The following is a 17,433-nucleotide window of genomic DNA, read 5'->3' on the forward strand; positions in this document are numbered from 1 at the left end:
AATATTTACCAAATAATCAATACCTAAAACAAAAGGAAGATAAAGTTACTATTAATAAGGGAACACCGCAAACAACTCTTCATAAGACTTTAGCAGTAAAAAGTATGTTAATAAATGACAATATAACTCTTATATAAATACGACTTATTGTTGCCCAGTTTCATTATTAACATATTCCGGTTGCCGCTCTTCAGTAATATATTTTAGTTAACCTCACTGTTTCAGGCGTTTGTATAGGCCAGAGAGCTGAGCCTGCCTCTGTAAGACGACGTTTGTGAAAAGTTTGAGGTTTTTCTGATCGAGCAGTGTGAAAGAAAGTTCTCCAATCTGGTTTTAAAAAGCCCAGTTGAGCCCCTCAAAGGTCTGAAGGACTCCGTGAAACCAGCAGCCGTTAGACGACGGTTGGTTAGCTGGCTGGCTAACGTTAGCTAAACTGACTAACGGCTAACAGAGATAGCTTAACGGTCCGTCGATACTTTAATGATTTATCGAAACCCGTATTGAATGCTACTGTATTTAACTTCGTCGAATGGATTTTTGTGAAGATGGACAGCTTCAAAGTCGATCCACAGATACAAATGGCGGTGAAACATGGCGTGATGTGGTTCTCCGGGCGGGCAGCGACCCTGCCGTGACCCGCGACCCCAGAGCACTGCACAATCTGACGGCCATCGAGAAGAGCTGCCAGGTAGCTCCGTACTTCGGCAGAGTCCAGACAGACATCCAGCCGTACATGCGAAAGATACTGGCGGTGTGGATGTTTCAGGTATGTAAAAGTGAATGTTTATTTCACACAGCTGTTTTATTTACTTAAAATACAACATGTGTCTGTATTTCAGGTGTGCGAGGAGCAGAAATGTGAGGAGGAGGTGTTCCCGCTGGCCGTGTATTACCTGGACTGTTACCTGAGCCGCTTTGCCATCGAAAAGTCCAACCTGCAGCTCCTAGGGGCTGTGTGCATGTTCCTGGCCTCCAAAATGAGAGAGACTGTCCATCTGACTGCCAGCAAGCTTTGTATCTACACAGAAAACTCCATTTCAGTGTCAGATATCCTGGTAACTATTTGATTTTAAATTATATTTGGGATAATAGAAGTGCAGACATTCAGAAAGTGGAGTTCAATGCAGTTTGTCACAGGGAACCACTGTCCCCTCAGATGGCAGATATAGTTTTGTTTTAAATGTCCAGTGTGTAACATTTGGGAGGATTTATTGGTAGAAATGGAATATAATATTAATAAGTATGTTTTTATTAGTGTTTAGTCCCGTTAGAATGATCCATGTTTCTACAGGAGCCCAGAATGGACAAACTATACACTGGCTCTAGATATGGTCTTCCATGATTTCTGCGGCCTCCGTAGTTTCTCTACACGCTCGTAACAGGAAGGTGAGGCGAGTGGGTTGTAATCTGCAACTACGCCACCAGAAACCCCCTAAATCCTACATATTGCTCCTTTTAAGGGTTCATAAGAAAACAAAGATGTACAGATTATTTCTGTATTGTTTAGATGTTTTGATGCAGTGGCATTATGATGGTGGATTGGTTGAGAGGAATGTGTGTGTTACAGCAGTGGGAGGTGGCAGTGGTGTCCAGGTTAGACTGGTGTCTGGCCTCTGTGGTACCCTCGGACTTCCTGGAGCCAATTCTTGACGCTCTCCCCTTTGTTGACCACCACCACCTTCCAAACATGCGCAGGCATGTTCACACCTACATTGCTCTGGCAGCCACTGGTAAGTTACATAACTACCAACACATGAGACTTTTTTATCTTTCTCTTTTTCAAATAAAATACAGCAGTGGATGCAATATTTAAAAAGATGTGTTTCAACAAGTATTTTCTATTGTTCAAGGATTTCTGTGGTTAATTATAAGGCAGTTTTATCATTCCAGTGGACAGTGAACAATGGACACAAAGCAGCCATAACTTTGATTACGATGTGTCAGCAGTTCATTTTGGAGACAGAGAGCTGAGTTTGTGTAATCCTGTATTGTCTGCTGTGAAAGACCTACGTCCGACTATTCAGCTGGCTGATTTCCCACGAATCTCTGTGATGCTGCCCGAGGCAACAGGTCACAGGGATACACTCAGTTAGTGCTGTTTTAGACAGACTATGACATTACAGCCCATCAAATTTAAGAGAATTCCTGGCTCCTGACATTGTATTCCATTCAAAAAAGGTGTCTGAGCATGGATTGAATGGCTGACTTTTTGTCTCAACAATTCTCCTGCCTGAAGCAATTAGGATAGTGTATCAGATTATCAGGTTTTGGGAAATGTCTGCTTTTGAGTGCTTCCTTTTGTCCATCAGGGTGTGTCTACAATGGTGGCGTCTGTCTAATAGTCTACATGTAGCCATTGCTGACTATCACTGTTGCAATAGTCTCTAAGTGAAATATAAGGGGGGAGTTAATTATTAGGAAATACTAGCTATGATTCTTTTTATTTCTAAAATAAGTAATCTTCCTCTCTCATCCTCAGACTGCAGGTTTTCAGGGTTCTTGCCCTCCACTGTTGCATGTGCCTGCGTGAGCATTGCCACGCTGAGGCTTAAGTTAGTGGATCCTGCTGTCGCTTCTGATTCGGTTATGAAGTTTTTGGCCAACCTTTTGGTCATTGATCTGGTGAGGGTAATGTTTAACACTTTTATATAACCTCTCTTTTGACTTTGCCCTACTGTCAACACTGACTGGTGTGTTTGTGATCATTTTACCACCGTGATCAAACTGTTAAATGCGTTTTAAAGAGCAACTCGTGCACATGTAGTATTGGTCAGATCCAAAAGTCTGCCCATGACCAACTGATGAACTTAAGGTTGTTTTTCTTTTACTCTGACCCTGAACAGAGCTCTGTCCTCCACTGCTATGACCTGCTAGGGAGTGTGCTGGAGCTCAGCCTGCCCTCTTGTTTCCCGGCTAGTGTTTGCAGATCAGCAGCACACAGCTCAGAGGTCAGCTACACACCTGCTGACATTCAGGATGTTGTATTGACACCAGCGACATCAAGCTAAAACACTCCTCCCTGCCTGAATGGGTCGGAGTGAATTGTACATTTACAACCAACAAAAAGCCTAAATACCAGGTGAAATGTGTCTAAATGCCATTTCTCCTTAATCTTCAATGTTCTTTGCACGTTAATTGTTTTGGAGATCCATCTGCTAATTCAGTTTGAGAAACTGACAATTGTTTCAAATGTCCATCCTGTTGCTGCTGTTTTAAAGTATTTTGGAATTGCTGAAGCAGCTTTGTAAAGTAGGATATGATTATGCCCTTCATTAGTATTTAGGGCCACATTAACTTTTTTGTGGTATTACCAGTTAAATTGCACTGAATCCTGTTAGCAGTGTTTGCACATTTTAAATGTATTATCTTCTATAGACATGTATTCATATATTTTGCATTTATTGTCAATGTAATATTAACTTTATATCTGGACAGTTCTGATAGGCTTTAATAGATATTTCTGCACAGCACTGAAATCCCTTGTGACTATATAAATCCTTACCGTTAAACTATGACATAAAACATTTGTATGTAGGTCAGTAACAACATGAGTCAGCAGTTCTTTGTAGTTTTTTTTTATTGATTTTCCTCATCCCACACATAAATGACAAGCCAGTAACTTTGGAAAACATGTTTTTTGTTGTGGTTAAAAGAAAAAAAGATATTAATAGAGCCTCCTTGTCTTCTGGGAAAACAGTGACGAAATGCCCAAATGCACTTAAAAAAAATGAAACAGATACCATTTTAGACTTGTCATTGCATTTTCCCCTCTGTCGCACTTCAGTAATAAATGATGAGTTTATGACACATTAGAAATGACAAGAACTTCCAGTTGAAATGAGAGATTTCTCCTCAAAGTGTGCCAAACTAAAATACAGTTTTTACATTCCAGTTTCTGAATAACATGGTTTTGCAGCTTCCTGGTGCAACTGCCTTGTGCAACGTTTGTTACAAGAACCTCAATACTTACATGACAGCTGATAAATAAGTTGTATGGTTATCAGGTTTTGATGGTCTGATAAAGTGTTATTACGGGCACCGGCTTGATGTTCTAATTTAATGCCAAGCATGCCAATCCAATTAAGTAACTCGAGTGTGCAGCAGGAAATTTCATACAGAACTCAACATACTGATGTACTCTTCTCTTTCACCAGGAGGTATTTCATAAAGCAGGATTAGGAATTAAAGGAATCTGATAACTACAAAAAGTGATGGAATATTTTGCCAGACTTAAAAGCATAACAGCATAATTCATATATATAAGTCTATAAGTTCTGTTTAACCGTTTGAGTCTCCACGATGCAACATTTTTAACAGTTAAAATGACTAAACATCTAATCCAGCTTTGTGAAATACTGTACCACCCCAGGTGTCTGGATATTTTAAATTAAAATGCAAAGTTCAATACACCTGAGCTCCATGACTGATCTTGAAAATTCAGTTGAAAGGTTACACATTAAGTGTGCGCCACATTATACAACAGCATAGAACAGTTAGGCTGGGGCTCATGGTTCAAAACACACACACAGTACTGTTCTTCAAAAAAAAAACAACTATGACTTAATGAGCTGCACCTTCGTGTGAAACTGCCACCTGCATACACAGAGTGATTGGCCATCTGCGCACTGGTATTACTGTAGGCTTGGAAGCAAAAGCAGGTTGTACTGGTTTTGCTGGATGTGAGTCATGATTATGATTCAAGTAATTATCCAACATTAGAACAAGAAAAACACAAGGAAAAAAACCCTCTCTGAGAGCTGAAATCCCTGTTACAAACACGTCTTCTTGGCACTTTTTGCTCGTGCTTTAAATAAAAGATAAACCAAAAACAATCCAACAACATTAGCACATTTGCTCTTTGGTAACCATCAAGTGTCATTTTCCCAACATCCTAAAAAAAAATAAATAAAATAAGAGTAAAAGCTGTAGTTATATGGTAAAACAGTGAATCCTGCTAACATTGAACCTGTGACTTATTGCTGTTCTCCTAGATAAACACATGATAGACAGATGATCTGCTATCACAAAGCTAGAATCCAAAAGAAGCCATTAAGCCATAAACACTTTCTCCAACTGTCCTGTCGACAATAAAACACACTGACTTTGTGGCTTATGTAATATTCAAACAATAGTTCTACTGTGACTGTAAAATGTTTCCTAGTTTATTGTCACAGAGCAAAAACGGTTGCTTCTTGACATTGAAGACCAGCGTTTTGGTTTCAGGGTGACTTTTTACGTTAACTACACTTCTGACAGGAAGCTCTCCTGTTGAAAATTAGAGCTCCTGGTTGACCGACAGCAGCTCTCTTCTTCCTCCTGAGAATCTTTGAAATGGACAATTTCAACTGCAACACTGTTCAATCATAATTTTTGTAAAATACTGTGCCATCTGGTTATTTCTTTAACCCTCAAGCTATTCATAAACTCATTTCAGTATCACTGATCAATCGCCATCTAAAATACAATCTGATGTTTAACAAGAAGCCTCCTCCCTTTTTGGTGCTGTGCAATTCCTGAAGTTAGCCAAAATGATCATCACTGTGGTGTGCTGGTAATTTCACACAATGCACTTCGGCTATCATGTCTTCAGTAGTTTACAGTCATTTAAAAATTCTGAATGAAAAACAATCCTTTAGTCAGTGTATGTAATTATCGGCCTTCAGCTTGCTGCAGAGCCTCGTATGACCATGGCCTGTTTGTAAGCCTCAGTCACGTTATCACAGTCTGTGATGGAAAAGGCACTGTCAGCCACTCCAGACTTGTAGCAGTTCCAGGGCCTCAGCGACCTGTCCCCAAGAATCCCGTCTTCTTGGATGTCCAGAAGGTTGTCAGCAGACACGCATCCTCTCATGCTGGCCCTGGCTGGTTTATCCATGTGTGTTGGAGGTCCTACGCGGTCTGGCAGATCCAGCTGGTCGAAGGACTCCGAAGACAGAATGCTGTCCTCGCTGACGGCCCCGCTTGGTCTCGACCTGGCGCCTCCGTGGGGTAAAGAAGCTGCCAGCTGGTCCAGAGAGCCAAACTCCTGCAAACCACCTGAGGAGAACTTTCCATTGCGCTTCAAGATGCCTTTCCTGTAGGTTGGTGCTGAAGGGCACTCTTTAGTTTGTGGTGCCCAGCCAGAGTCACTGTTCTCAGGAGAGGAGGAGTAGTACCCTGACTCTTGTTCTGTGGGCTTCTTTAGGATACCTTTGCGAGGCAGCAGGGCAGCTGAAGGGGCATTGGCTGGTGCAGACAAACCCAAAATGTTCTGTGAGTCCACTGAACCTGCAGCAGAGGTCTCACTCGTTGCCTTCTGCTTCACGCTGTTGCGTCTCTTTAAAATACCCTTAGACGGGCGACTGTCTGAGCTCACCTCGTGAACGGTCTGGGAGACATTGTTTTCCTTTCGTGACCTTCGCAGAGAGCGCTGCCGGACTACATCCCCTCCACCACCCTGTGAGCGGAGCAGACAGCGCATCTTGGAGCCATTCTCCAGTAGAGGCCTGGATGTGCGGCGCAGCCAACTAGCAACGCTAGCCAGCCCGGCAGGGTGTGACGTTGATGGCGAGGCCGGTGAAGCGGTCTGCTCTGCTGGACTGCTCTTTGTCTCATCCAGTAATGGCTGCTGGTAGCCCCAGTTGAGCCACCAGTGTCCTGCAATCTCCTCTATTGTGGCTCTGCGCTCAGGATTTACCATCAGCATCCAGCGGATAAGCCCACATGCATCTGAGGGAAAGGGATAAAACATTTCTTGTGCTCAGCTGAGAAAATCCACAACATTACTATCAAATTAGGTTGAAAACAAAGTATAAACACCAAAACAATGTAAAGAAAAGACTCACCAGAAGGGTTGTTGGGTTTACGGTAGTTTCCAGTGCTTATCTGTTGGACCAGTGTCTTGTGGTTGTGTCCATCAAACGGCATTGTGCCGTGAACCATAGTGTATAACAGCACACCAAGAGACCAAGTGTCCACCTCTGGCCCACGGTACGGCCGTCCATTGACAATCTCCGGGGAAGCATACAGAGGGCTGCCACAGAAGGTTTGAAGATACTCATCACCGTGGTAGAGGTTCGACAGGCCGAAGTCTGCGATCTGGAACAACAAGTAGACGTCATGCTGAGCCACGTCAGATGTATCATCAGATTGCTGTAACCTCCTAAAGATTTCCATATGCATCATTATCTCTTCATCAGTTACTCATACCATGTACCACTCTGATTTCACATATTAAAGATTTCATGGTGAATCACCTTTACACAAGATCTAGTGCAGCAAGTAATGAAAATCTGACAAATGAAATAAGATTTCTTTGTAATAACCACCACTTGCTGTACATAATATGCCAACAATACTTTCAATACTTAATGATTATTAACCCTATTTGTAAATGTAAAGGTGTGTGAATATTCATTTTCATGTTCAGCATATCCTTTATTCATACCTTCACGTTGCCGTTGCCATCTAGTAAAATATTCTCCAGTTTCAGGTCCCGGTGTACTATTCCATTCTACGAGGAAAAAAGAAGATTTTTTTTATATATATATATATATATATATATATATATATATATATAATAATTCCTCCACCCAGTAAATTAGACACCAGTTTATTGGAAGCTGTCTATATTACATAAAAGGGATTAGTTTTTTTTTACTGGGTCAGAACACATTCTTATCTAAGTGAAGATTTTTTCTGGTACGTCAGCTATGCTTCATTGTCCTCCACTCTGTAGGGGGGCATGCCTTTGACTCGGCAGAGTTTGAGTTTGTTTTCCTTTCAAAAATGCAGGTCAGCTACTTCTTGTCTATGGACACTTCCTTTAGCAACAGACATTCTTTGTAGGTTGTGTTAAGTAAAATTAAATGTATTGTCAAGATGCAGTCATGAAGAAGCTACTGCATGCAATACTTAGGAATCCATCACCGTATTATTCATAAATCACAAAAAAAAAAAAAAAAAAGGGTTTCGATATCCTGGTTTCAGCATGGAAAATTAAATATTTAACAAGACATCAGCTGTCAATAAAAGTTAAATAAACAGACGGTCAACACAGAGTATGAAAGGGCAATTCACTCTGTAAATATTGTATAAATGCTCTGCAAAGTGCTACACACAAAATACAGTGTACTGTAAATAATTACACAGCTCTGGACTACAGGAACAACTGTGTGTGTGTGTGTGTGTGTGTGTGCGTGTGCGTGCGTGTGCGTGTGTGCGTGTGCGTAGAGCCCTTCTGTTCCATCACACCCTCATTAGAGTGTGAGACCATGCGTGTGTGTCAGGACGGATGGCCTTTAGCCCTAACGCTAGCTCTCCACAAACCAACTGTTCAGTTCCCCCTGCATCGTTCTCACAGCCTCCCTGTTCAGAACAGCAGGCTGACAGTGAATAATGCCCATTATGTAACTTTGGGGGTGCCAGTGTCCTGGAAAAACACAACTAGCTGAGCAGCCAGTCTGAGTGGAGCTCTGTGCCATTAGGTTTGACGTAGCAGCCATGCATGAAGAGGGCTAAGACTCGCTGCCGTGGTACAACCTCAGTTTTTGTCCAAGGCTTATGAACACACACATATTAACAAGTTCTCCTTGATTATCTGTAAACAACTTTATATGTTCTGTATGAAAGCTTTGCACTATTTACCTGATGGCAGTAGTGCACAGCTGATACAATTTGCCTGAAGAAGTGCCTGGCCTCACGCTCAGAGATGTTCCTCTTGTCACAGATGTAGTCATACAGATCCCCTCGGCTGGCGTACTCCATCACAATCACAATTTTGTCCTTGTTTTCGAATACTGAAAGATGAAAAAAACATCACAACCCGTTTTATTCAAGATTTTATATCCAATTCATCACCAAAATGGAGCAGATATTAATTTTACTGGACTATGCAGAGCCTTCTACAGTACCAACACACAAGGACGTGCTTGCATTTAAAACAGATTTCTATCTTCCCGTACAAGCCCTAGATTACACTAATTAGGATACACAGGGCCCCAGGGTGACTGTATTGCAGACAAACATGCAATGAGGTGGAGGAACACTGAACGATGACCATCTCATCAGGCGTCAGGGGCACTGGAAGACACGAGGCTCTGCACATTATCCTGCAGCGCTGATTAGGTAAGTCAGGGTACCAAAGCTTATGTAACCTAGCATCGCTCTTCAGCACAAAGACTTGCGTGACCAAACTCTGACTCTCTAACAGAGACTGATTGAGAGGCGACTTTTTCCAGGTATCACGTTTCACTCTGCGTGTGGCCCAGAGAGTGAACAATGACACTAAACCCAAACACATACAAAAAAAAAGAAAAGCACTGATCACTAAAGTTTAAATGTCGTACCTTCATATATGGTGATGATTTGTGGGTGGCAGAGTGTGGACATGATCTCAATTTCTCTGCGTATATGAACCAGGTCTTGCTCATCCTTGATCTTCTCCTTTCTGATCGACTTTATGGCAACCTGAAAAAAGAAAAAGAATATTTGACTTTTGGAGAACATTTTTATTTTAGTTTAACTTTACAGTTGTTAGACGAGAGACAGATAGTTCATTCAAATAGAGACAAACTTTAAATAAACAGCAATTTGCAGAATATTGGTAAATATTAAATATCAGTGTAGCTGGAGCATAAAAACAGAGATGAGTCATTAAGTCAGTAAACAGACTTAATAATGTAATATCAGTTACACAACAATATTTATTTTCCATAGTTTGCTAACATTAGCTAACATTACCCACTATGGGCAAGTTAAGATTGCACCACCAAAACTCCTGAGTGTCATAATACATGGAAAGGTGTGTTTTATTTCTTATTAATTCAACTTTCATTAGTAAGAAGAATATGTTGTTTATTATTTCAAAAGTTACATAATCTCCCTTTAATGACAAAGGAAACAATACAGCCATTAATATGCTGGATTAGGCCTGACTGTTAACCAAAAGTCAAAAACAAAAACAAAAAAACATTCACAAACATGTTATTTAATAAGAATTGGCTTCCATCTGAAGGTCATCCTCTTGTGAGAGGAACAATGGGCAGTGAACCGAAAACTCGGCCATGTTGTTTCTAACAAGGCAAGAGGGAACGCCGGGTCAACCATTATCTGCTGTAAAGAAATCGATTGTCTGCTCTTCTGTCTGTGAGACTTGTAGTTTAAATCTGAATAGTATCTCTGTATTCATAGACCTGTCACATACGAGCCTCTGACTGTATACATGTCTTTATGTTTGGTTTGTCTATTTGAAGCTCAGATGCCTGGAATTCCTTTGTGCACCGAGTGCGTCATCAGTCTACCCCAACTTTGAAGGGTGTCATGAGGCACCAGTAACATTGGTGGTGGGGTGTCCTTTTTTTCTTTTCCTTTTTAACTCTCGGGGTTACAGACAGGGGGAAATGACTAAAGCGGGGACTTGTTGTGTCAGTTTCAACACTCAACCGTCTCCCATCATGAGTCACTGTCTGGCCCTGGATTCTCCTTTAGGTCTGCACTGTATTCACACCGCACAGACCTCTTTCCTGATTCTGAGAAATGAGTTTTCCTGTGTGTGTTTGCATAGCTGTCAGACGGGCTGAACTCACACTCATGATGAGTTCACACCACTGTGCGGTTATCTGTATGTGTGCGGTCTTTGTTACTGTCAGCTTGCTCCACGCAATCCACACTTAGGTTGAAATCTTTCATATTTAACACCGAGATCTTGTATCTACAGAACCACATTTTTGCACTTGAAAACAGTAAATGTGAAATAATATCGAGGGTCACTGTGATCTAAGACGTTTGGCCACAGTTGAGAAATTGAAGAAACACATAAAAGGCATCTTATCTTTGACTCCAGTGGTATTCTGAACAGAAGAGGAGTGACGTGAGCTAAGGAACATTATTACTACCTGCAAGTAATACCACGAAACAGTTGGTGTTACAACAGAATTAAAAAAGTTCTCCATTGATCACAGACACCAGGAACCAGTTACACCAGATCTTCCTAAGTTCAAACTTATGCTCCATCCATGTGGTGTCAGAATAATTAAAAAATTGGACTTGGAAAGTTGGTGAGTAAACGTTAGGTTGACAGTAAGAAACATTATTAATTCACATATTGCGTATATATTTTTTTGCTCACATGTAATTTTCAAAAACGGTATTCAGTTGTAACCGTTAGTTGCTGCCCATGTAGAGTGACCGCAATTAGTTATAAGTTATTTATTAGCATTAACCCTGACAACAGGTCAGGCAAAGCGATATTTTAGTGGTTTTAGGAAATGTACTGATGCAGCAACATCATTATTTTTACATTACGACTTAAAGCTTGTGAACACACCAAAGTGGGAAGAACGACTTCCAACTTGGGAAACGCAACCTTCCGAGGAGTGTGTGAATGCAGCATTTGCCTTAACAGAGGTTTACTATGATTTACACATGAATTAATAAAAACACAGTGCACCACACAAACTAGTTTCTACGTAGAGATCGTTACTAAATATTTACACCCAGTAACGTTTGTGTGTAGCTGTTGCGTCGCTAACTGAAACAACTGACAAAGCTAATTCTAGCTTCCTAATATGTAACCTGCTTTGAGTGAAAAACATATTTTTAGGACATTTGATAATGAATGAAGACAATCGTTAGTTGCAGCCCTACTACCGAGGTTACCCAGCAAACAATTTACACTCACTTCTAAAGTTTTAATAGTGCAACACTATGTTGAAAAAAGCCGCTCCTAAGAACCCACAAACATAGTAATGGCTTTATGAATAGCTGGTGCAACTCAATCTAGGCACTTGGGGTAATTGGGGTGTCCTTTCCGACACACATGTAGCACACATGTCATGTGTGAGGTCAACCGTACATCGCTGCATGCTGAAACCCTCCTCCTTAATGGGTTATGTAATCAAACTTGTGCATTTAGACAATGGGAACAGCTGTAGTGCCAACGCACGCAAGATGAAGCCATCCTTTGTGTTGTGTCACTCCCTGTGTCCGATTACAGATCTCTGTCCATTATGTTGTCAATACTAAAAGGGTAGGTAGATAAAAACAAAGCCAGTGAATGTTTCTCTTACTTCCTTTCGACACTAACTGCTGTTTAAGCCATCTTAAATCGGATGACTCACAGCATACATTTGAGCTAATCAGGGTTTTGATAGTTGAACATGGGTTTGAGGCACGGGGATTAGGAAGCTGCCTGAAGGGATGAATCTCAGACACCAACTCATAACCTATAAAAACCAAAGAGCGGCAGCAGCAAGTCCCGTCAGACAGTGTAAGGTTAGATGTGTGTGTGTAGACAAGGCTGGACTTGAAGGGGAATTCCTCGCACCGACTTCCTTGATTTCTAAGCGCTTTCACTCATAACAGGAATGATTTCTGATAAACAAGACTTGGCAGCTGAGCCACACTTGCTGACAAATGGAGTTCATTTTTAAGTATCTGTTTTTTTTTTATTGTTGTTGTTATTTGATGAGTCACTATATCTTATAGCTATCTGCCTGCAAAAAGTGGAAAAATGCATTTAAACCCCAGGTGTGCGTTTTGTCTTTGATCATTTGCCTATAATTTACACTTCCTGATTAAATGTCCGACACATTTGGTTATGGAAACAAAAACAAATGGTCCAGCAGAATGCAAATTATCAAGTGTGGAACACAGTTTGTAATATGTGCACAAACACACACTCAGTCGCCAGTTTATTAGGTACACCGAGCTCAAACAGATGCAGTGTAATGCAGCAGTCCCGCAGTAAATCCCGACCTTATAGTTTCATTTTTGTTGAAACTAATTGGTCTTGGTGCTGATCCAACCTTACGGTCATCCTGTCAGCATTATACTGGAGGTGTTTGTAATATTTCAGTATTAACAGGTACATTAATCCTTTCATTTCTCCTCCGGGGGGCTCAATAAAGGAACATCTTATCATATCCATTTGAGCGTCTAGGGAAAACACACACACACCAGCTCCTCTTTGTCCTTTCTTAAAGGCTTATCTTTATATAAATACCTCCCTTTTCCTCTTTCGGTCATGGGGAACTGGAATCCACCTGGAAGGCTAGAGAAACGCAACTTCCCCCTCTCCCTTAATAGTTACCTAACTTTCCTGTCTAAGTGACTTTTCAGTGAAACGCCTTTTCCTTATGCTTTCTTAACGCCAGTAGGATGTGACTGCGTGGTGTAGAGACAGATTTATGGGAGTCTATTTTTGCTTCAGTCTTTGTAGGATGATCTCAAACATCAGTATTGATTATGCGGAATCATTTTAATTTAGTTTACACAGATGGCCAGGATTGTGGATTTTTCAACCCCGTTAACAAACAGAGAAGTATCCACTCTGATAAAGGTGCTGAGAATAAAATGCTTTCGATTATTATTATTATAAGACATAAAAAAACAGCTTATTCATTGATTGAGTTCAGAAACCAGTAAGTAAGAGTAACTCCACCAGTTTGGCTGCTCACACACTCACCTGTTTTATTAGTTTACAGTTCAGTATTATGGCTCCCCATTGTTGTACAGAGAGAAACTTGTAGCCAAACCTGTTTAGTAAATTCCCCCAAAAGCAAACTACCTGTGTGCACTTCTAAAAATAGCACTCTGATGTCCAAACAACAGGTGGCCGATGGGACAGTAGAGCAAACACAGAGCTTAATGCTGACTGCAGATGTGGGCACCGTCATAGAGGCATTACAATTAACCCACATAGTAAATATATAATATAAATTCTTACCAGTCTACCGGATCTTTCCCTGGCTTTCTTGACTTTGCCATATGTTCCTTTCCCGAGGGTCTCCAGAAACTCGTACCTGTGCCTCAGGTTGTGCTTGTGGTGGTGTCTCTTCACGGCTTGTTTTTTCACGGCCACCTGAGACGGAGCTTTCCCGACACTTTCATCGGGTGAAACTCGGCCCACGGACGGCCTGCGGTTGGACGAAAGCCGGGTTGAATTTAAGCCGTCCATCCTGACACAGCTGTTATCTGTTTTTGGGGTATTTTCGGACGCAGGTGTCAATGTTCACGTGCATTCCTTCGCGCGGAGCCCTGTCGTCGTTTGGAGCAAGTTGCTTCAACAAAAGTTGCTCAGGTAATAATAATAATGATGTAAAAGGTGACTGCTCCACCTGAGGCTGTCCGGTAGGTTGCTACGACTTCTACTAACGTGTAGAGGACAGAGGGGAGAGCGTCTGTCTCCTCCGTGGAGCTCAGCCCGACTAGCAGCAGCAGGTACACACACAGTGCAGAGACCCGAGCGGACCAGGGCCAGCAGCCGGACACGTCACACAGCCGAGGGGCGGTTCAGGTGCGCAGAGGAGCGTTTGATTCTGTACACCGGGTGGTGCCAGTACCGGTAACTTCATAGGTTGAGGGCGGGTTGTTTGTCACATTGTTTAAATCTCTTTGTGTTATTTTTTCCTTTTTATTGTTGATATGTGTTTTTTTATTTTTTTATTGTATGTTTTCAAGCCTCCAATTCTGCCTGTATTTTAGTTCAATGTTGTGTTGTAGGCTACTTGTACTTGTAGTGTTCTTGTTATACACTATACTGTGTGATAGCAGACTGCTTTATTAGTAGCTGTATTGTATGGCTGCATGATATGGTAAAAACATCATAAAGTGATTATTTTTGACAGATATTGCGATATGAGTAATGATTAGTGTTTTGATGAGGTGAAGTTTTTTGGGACTATGTACCAAACAATCTGGAGAATAAGATTTGTAGACCAGTGTATCTCATCAGATCTACAGTTCATCATTAAAATGCTGTTTTTTGTTACACATTTTATTTTATCATAAGCGTATGCGATTTTGATAATGCACTTGGCCGTATTACGATTTTAAAACACAACATCCAGATCACCGCATATGTGTCACTGCTGTGTCAATCGGTGTGCACGGAAATACACAACGAGCGCACCACAAAATACACTCAAGTGTGGGACTAATGTACCTTAATAACTGCCTTTCAATTTAATAAGTACCAGTGTTGGAACATAATCTACTACACTGATGTACTGTACTTTAGTATTTCATGATACATTATACTTTAACTTCACCACAGTTCAGAGAGAAATTATATAGCCAACTTCATACAAACTTCACTACATTGATTTGACAGCTTTAGTTACTTTACAGGTTAAGATTTTACATACAAAACATATTATGAGCTTCTACAATATTATTAATATTTAAAATGAATAAATAGATAAATAAACAAACTACCCAGCAGTATTACTATATGAAATTTTGCTTCACCTTGACCAACAACAGTAAAATCCTACTTACACATGCATGCACCAGTAATATTAATCCAATCCAAAAATATATAATAGTATAACATCACAAGGGCCTTTTATGTGCATTATGAGCACTTCTACTTTTGATCATTTAAGTACATTTAGCTATACTTTTACTAAGCAAAATATTTTCGTAAATACTGTGGCCTTTCTCCGTTTCCAACATAAACTATATCTACTTGTGGATTATTAAGAGTACCTGGAATAACACTGTTATAGTTTCATGCTATAACCCTTTCTCCTCTTTTATTTCCGCCGGCACAGAGAGATGGAGCATTTGAAATCCTAGCTGACTTCATGGAGCTTGTATCTTTGTTGGTTATTGAAGTATCTGCTCCTACATAAGCAGTCTGTAGTGAACTGAAAGACACCTTATAGAAAAAAAATAAAATGTTGGATTAGTAGTGTCATTACAGTTGTGGGCCACTAGAGATCAGCATGCAGTCACCAGACACAGTACATGGGCTGACAGATGTGACCCAGTTGGTTTTATAATGAAACAGACAGTGGCTCTGTCCCAGGTTTCCCCACTATACACTAAACAACATAATGTATGTTCAGTGTTTAATATCCTATGTAATGATGTATAATGTGGTGTTAGTTCAGACACAGCTGTGTTCATCAGTGGGGACAGGATGAACACTCAGATTTAATACTTTGAGCCAATTGGCTACTCCTTCAGAGAGTCTGTCTTAATTGACCTCCTAACCCATCAGGGACAGCCGCTGTGGTTGCCAATCAGGTTTCTGAGTAACGTGCCAGAGCATTTTCATTCATGCGTGCAGGAACACTGTGCACAAAATAGACAATGAAAGGAACCACAACTCACAATTAGTCCACAAAATGTTGTGAAATGGGAACCGAATGAAATGCCCACTTCATCTAGAAAGGATAAGACTTAGAAAAACCTAGACAAGGAAAATGAATTATGAGAAATGAAGTTTAAGGGAAACAACCTCAATAAATACCGACCTGTCTGATCTGTCAGACTGTACACGGCACACATTTCCACATATTATCTGATCTGATCAAGAGTTGTCACTGTATGACAAATATTTTACATTTGTGAAATAAAAGCATATTCACTTTTAGTAGACTATCATAAAGGATCACAACTAATTTAAGGTGTTGTTTTTGTAATTCAGTGTGTCTGCCAGAAGAGGGAGCTTATGGAGTCCTACCACCCTGCCCAAAACAATAGTCCCAATGCAATTTATCAGTCTAATTCTGTAACAAATGTTTGTCAGGTAGATTGAATCCTGGAAAAACGAAGTGGTGCAGAACTGTGTGTATATGTGAGATATGCTGGAACATAAAGTGGATATAACATCCACTGCACATGGTCGGTCTTCTTTGGGCCACAATTAGCCACAGAAATGTATAAGATCATGATGGTGTATAAAACTGACAAGAATAATGTCTCTTGTTCTTTTTCCACATTTTGTAAACTGGAATGAATAATAATATGAGCTAACAAATTATTCATTTGAGGGAACTAATAAATTAAATCAAGGGTACAAATTATACTTGGTATTCTTAGATTTACTGGAATCATTATAGAAACCTTTACTGCCAGGAACAAAAATTAATTTAAAAGTTAGGAATCAATAAAAATAGGTATATCCTGACTTATCCAGACCCCTCCAGCCTGGTAAATGCCGGAAGTCTTTCAAACTTCAATCCCAGGTTTGTAAAACAGGCTTTCTGCCATGTATTTGAAGTCTCAAGCCAAACTCGAGATAACCCTGATCACATTCATCAGGGGTATGTTCTTATACTTTAAAAAACTCCCTTCACATCCACAGAGGACATTATACTACTGTCTTCACAGGCTGCAAAAACTTTTACTTTTGACTTTTTTAAAATGTATGTTGTCTCCTAAATTCTACATAGTAGTTTTTTTTCACAGTAGTTTTGACCCTGCTTTGAGTGTTTGAATTTTTGTCATCCTAACATCTCATCTATTTTCTGTTTTTTTTTCTGGCACTTGAGACTGTGACATCGCATTTATTGAAACACATTACCTACAAACTAATCCCCCCCACTCACACACTCTAAAGTAGCCTCTGATACACACACACACACACACACACACACACACACACACACACACACACACACACACACACACACACACACACACCAATATTCCTACACTTCCCAG

General features: G+C 40.6%; 2 protein-coding genes across 2 annotated transcripts; one reads left to right on the forward strand and one right to left on the reverse strand.

Moving 5' to 3' along the window:
- The first annotated feature begins 206 nt into the window (after positions 1–206).
- Positions 207–3,705, forward strand: ccnd3 (cyclin D3). The gene is made up of 5 exons (XM_051416455.1): positions 207–766; positions 840–1,055; positions 1,568–1,730; positions 2,480–2,622; positions 2,844–3,705. The coding sequence occupies exons 1-5, from the start codon at positions 530–532 to the stop codon at positions 3,006–3,008; spliced, it is 924 nt and encodes a 307-aa protein (XP_051272415.1). The 5' UTR covers positions 207–529; the 3' UTR covers positions 3,009–3,705.
- On the reverse strand, positions 3,560–14,718 carry nuak2 (NUAK family, SNF1-like kinase, 2). Its single transcript, XM_051416397.1, has 6 exons — positions 13,706–14,718; positions 9,327–9,447; positions 8,626–8,777; positions 7,427–7,492; positions 6,825–7,077; positions 3,560–6,708 (listed from the first exon to the last, which is right to left on the reverse strand). The coding sequence occupies exons 1-6, from the start codon at positions 13,934–13,936 to the stop codon at positions 5,660–5,662; spliced, it is 1,872 nt and encodes a 623-aa protein (XP_051272357.1). The 5' UTR covers positions 13,937–14,718; the 3' UTR covers positions 3,560–5,659.
- Positions 14,719–17,433: the final 2,715 nt, after the last annotated feature.

This window comes from Dicentrarchus labrax, unplaced genomic scaffold (genome assembly GCF_905237075.1).
Source record: "Dicentrarchus labrax unplaced genomic scaffold, dlabrax2021, whole genome shotgun sequence".
Classification (NCBI taxonomy): domain Eukaryota; kingdom Metazoa; phylum Chordata; class Actinopteri; family Moronidae; genus Dicentrarchus; species Dicentrarchus labrax.

Bases quoted from the DNA above. Each gene is read 5' to 3' on its own strand.
- ccnd3 (XM_051416455.1), top strand. From the start codon at position 530: ATGGATTTTTGTGAAGATGGACAGCTTCAAAGTCGATCCACAGATACA. The intron at 767-839 runs GTATGTAAAAGT...TCTGTATTTCAG, and splicing joins TGGCGGTGTGGATGTTTCAG to GTGTGCGAGGAGCAGAAATG. The intron at 1,731-2,479 runs GTAAGTTACATA...TCTCATCCTCAG, and splicing joins CATTGCTCTGGCAGCCACTG to ACTGCAGGTTTTCAGGGTTC.
- nuak2 (XM_051416397.1), bottom strand. From the start codon at position 13,936: ATGGACGGCTTAAATTCAACCCGGCTTTCGTCCAACCGCAGGCCGTCC. The intron at 9,448-13,705 runs GTAAGAATTTAT...TTCTTTTTTCAG, and splicing joins GGGAAAGATCCGGTAGACTG to GTTGCCATAAAGTCGATCAG. The intron at 6,709-6,824 runs GTGAGTCTTTTC...CCTTTCCCTCAG, and splicing joins TAAACCCAACAACCCTTCTG to ATGCATGTGGGCTTATCCGC.